Source organism: Elephantulus edwardii, unplaced genomic scaffold (genome assembly GCF_000299155.1).
Source record: "Elephantulus edwardii isolate Elephantulus edwardi_28Jun2011 unplaced genomic scaffold, EleEdw1.0 scaffold00039, whole genome shotgun sequence".
Taxonomy (NCBI): Eukaryota; Metazoa; Chordata; class Mammalia; order Macroscelidea; family Macroscelididae; genus Elephantulus; species Elephantulus edwardii.
In genome coordinates, this window is record NW_006399789.1 from 7023340 (window position 1) to 7025991 (window position 2652).

At 48.9% G+C, this 2652-nt stretch overlaps 1 protein-coding gene across 1 annotated transcript in view; it reads right to left on the reverse strand.

Annotated features, from left to right (window-relative positions):
• Positions 1–1377, reverse strand: part of PEX7 (peroxisomal biogenesis factor 7) — a 130398-nt gene extending 129021 nt beyond the window's left edge. The window contains exon 1 of the mRNA XM_006884954.1: positions 1198–1377. Coding sequence (XP_006885016.1) covers positions 1198–1327 — 130 coding nt within the window. The 5' untranslated portion in view covers positions 1328–1377. The remainder of the gene's footprint in view (positions 1–1197) is intronic.
• Positions 1378–2652: the final 1275 nt, after the last annotated feature.

Sequence of the window (2652 nt, forward strand, 5' to 3'; positions counted from 1 at the left end):
CAGGCTGGGAATTCTGCTACTAGTCTGGATTTATAACCTTTTGCCTTTCCCAACAAAGCTCTGTGTGGTCTGTGAGCTGTCAATGTGATTTTGGACCCTAGCAAAGCAGTAAGATTAATGTTGGATGAACAGAAAAGAGGTATGGAAGCAGGACGGTCATGTCTGATCTCATAGGAATTGCTTTTGTGTTGTTCATGCTGTTGATGGAGACAGTTCCCCTTTGTGATTTTTGATAGGGGTCAGTTACGGCCATTCCCACACAGCCCTTGCTCTTTTTACAGTAGGAGAAGCTACTGGAAAGGTGGAAGGACAGTGAAGGAGAGGAAGACCCTCAACCAGATAGAATGAACCAGTGACAGCAGCAGTGGACTCACAAGTAAGTAAGAAATGATGAGGATGGTGCAGGATAGAACAGGGTTCAGACCTGTTCAAAGCAGTCACTTAGGAGTCTTACTACACAGCACCTAAAAGCCACCACCACCTAAGGTAGACAACATACCTAGAGGGCTGTGGAGTCACTTTTGTCTTATCAAAGAGTAATAAAAGTTACTGTTGTTAGTTGTTATGTGCCATGGGGTCGATTGTGACTCACTGTGACCCTTGGAACAGTAGCTCTGAACTCTATCCTAATCCAATTTCACTATCTCCGACATAACTACCTCTTTATCCCACTGTGTCAATCCATCTCGTCCAGGGCTTTCTTTCCTCTCCTGCGCTGACCCTCCACCCTTCCCAGCATGATGTCCTTCTCCAAGGACTAGTCCCTTCTGACAATATACCCAAAGTTCAAAATCCTTGCCTCCAAAGAGCAACCTGGCTTCACCATCTCCAGGACAGGCCTCTTTGTTCTTTTGGCAGTCCAAGGTAGATAATACGATTGTCTGATTCAAAAAGGCACCGGCCAGCTAAGATAGGCTACGAGACCACTGCTATATCCCGAGTCCACACTGCACGGGAAAAGGGGATCCTCTCTAACACGCCACACAGGACAATTGAGTAAATAGAGCAGCCTGTCTCTCTGCCTCCCCCTAGTGTTCACTTGTGGCACTCTCCACTCTTGGAAATGCATTCCCACTCGGAAAGCTGAGGCGCCGCGGAACCTTTGCGCGTCCAGCCTCGCGCGTCTCGATCTCCGGACCCGGAGCATTAAGCGCAGCGCGGCTGGCCCCGCCCCCGCCCGGCGGCGCGCCCCCTCACCCGCGATGCCGTAGTGCTGCGCGGCGGCGCAGGCCAGGCGGCCTGGCAGGTACGGGGAGAACTCGGCCGCGTAGCCGTGGCGGCCGGGCACCCGTAGCGTCTGCACCGCGCCGCCGCCCGCCGCGCTCATGCCGCCCGCCGCCTCCGGATCTCACCGCCCGGGCCGGAGGAACCAAGTTCCACTCCGAAGCGACCAGTTCCTGGACTCGCTAACAGAAGTTGGAGGGACCCGGGCTGAAGGGGCGGAAGTAAGAGCTCGGTGCCCGGAACTCTGGATTCCGATTGGTCCGCAAGGGAAAGGGCATGACTCCCGCTGAGACCATTTTGGTTTAGGGCAAAACAAATCACTGATTTTGTAGCTGCGAGGATGCAGACTTCACCGAAACATGAAGCTCTAGGGTTTGCTGGTGGTTCTGAGCAGCTCTGGGTTTGTCTAGTAACCTCCACCGCGGAGACAGCTGGACTTTTTCCATTTATTGAGCTTCTGAAAGACCGGCAGCTCACTGAATTTTACTAATGATTACAACACGTGACAAACTACAGAAAACGCCAACCGTGCCCCGAGTCCAAAAGGCAACTGAATGCTGTTATTTATACAAGAGAGCTTAAGAATTATTATCTTAGAACTAGAGAAGAAAAATAGCATAAGAATTAAATGTTCTTTTAAATTCTCACTAGATGTATAATAAATGCTAAGTGCTCAGATGAATAAACTAAGGCGTATTTAACAGAGTTCAGAAAAATAGCGAACGACGCACCTGGCGCTGCAAAAGACTCCCGTGAACCAAATACCAAAAACTATTTGGAAGCCCAAAAGGAGAAACTTTCTCTACCGGTGCTGTCTCTTGCTTAATAAACCTTTTCTGCTTTAAACTACTTTTTTCGCTGCGGTGTTTTTTGGTGTTGGTTTGGGTTGGGTGTTTTTGGGGTTTGTTTTTTTTTTTTTCCGTTTTGGGTGGGGTTTTGGCCGGGTGGGGTTTTTAAAAAAATTTTTTATTTCATGCCGGTTTACATACCAAGTTCTTAAAATTCGTAAATGTTCTTTTTCACACCGGATCTTTTCGTTTTACCATCCCTCCCTCTACCCATCAAATTGTTGGGGACCCTATGATTAAGCCCTCTTCCCCTCTTTTGATCCGCGTACTGGTTCTACAATCATGGTCTTATACAGTATTTGTCCTTACGGAACTGAGCTAAGTTCACGTAGCATAATGCTCTCCAGTTCATTCAACACATTGGAATACTATGCAGCACGCAAGAGCAATGCTTTTGTAATTACTACCTAACATGGGAAGGGACTGGGACTCTCCCTGTGTTTTATGTTCTCCCTTAGCTCTTCTGCTTTTGACTCAAGGAGCGGAGCAGTCTTGCTATATCAGCCACACCATGAGCCAGGTCCGGGAGCTTCCCCGAGACCCCAACATTCGTCATGGTGCTAAAACCCGAGACTACTCC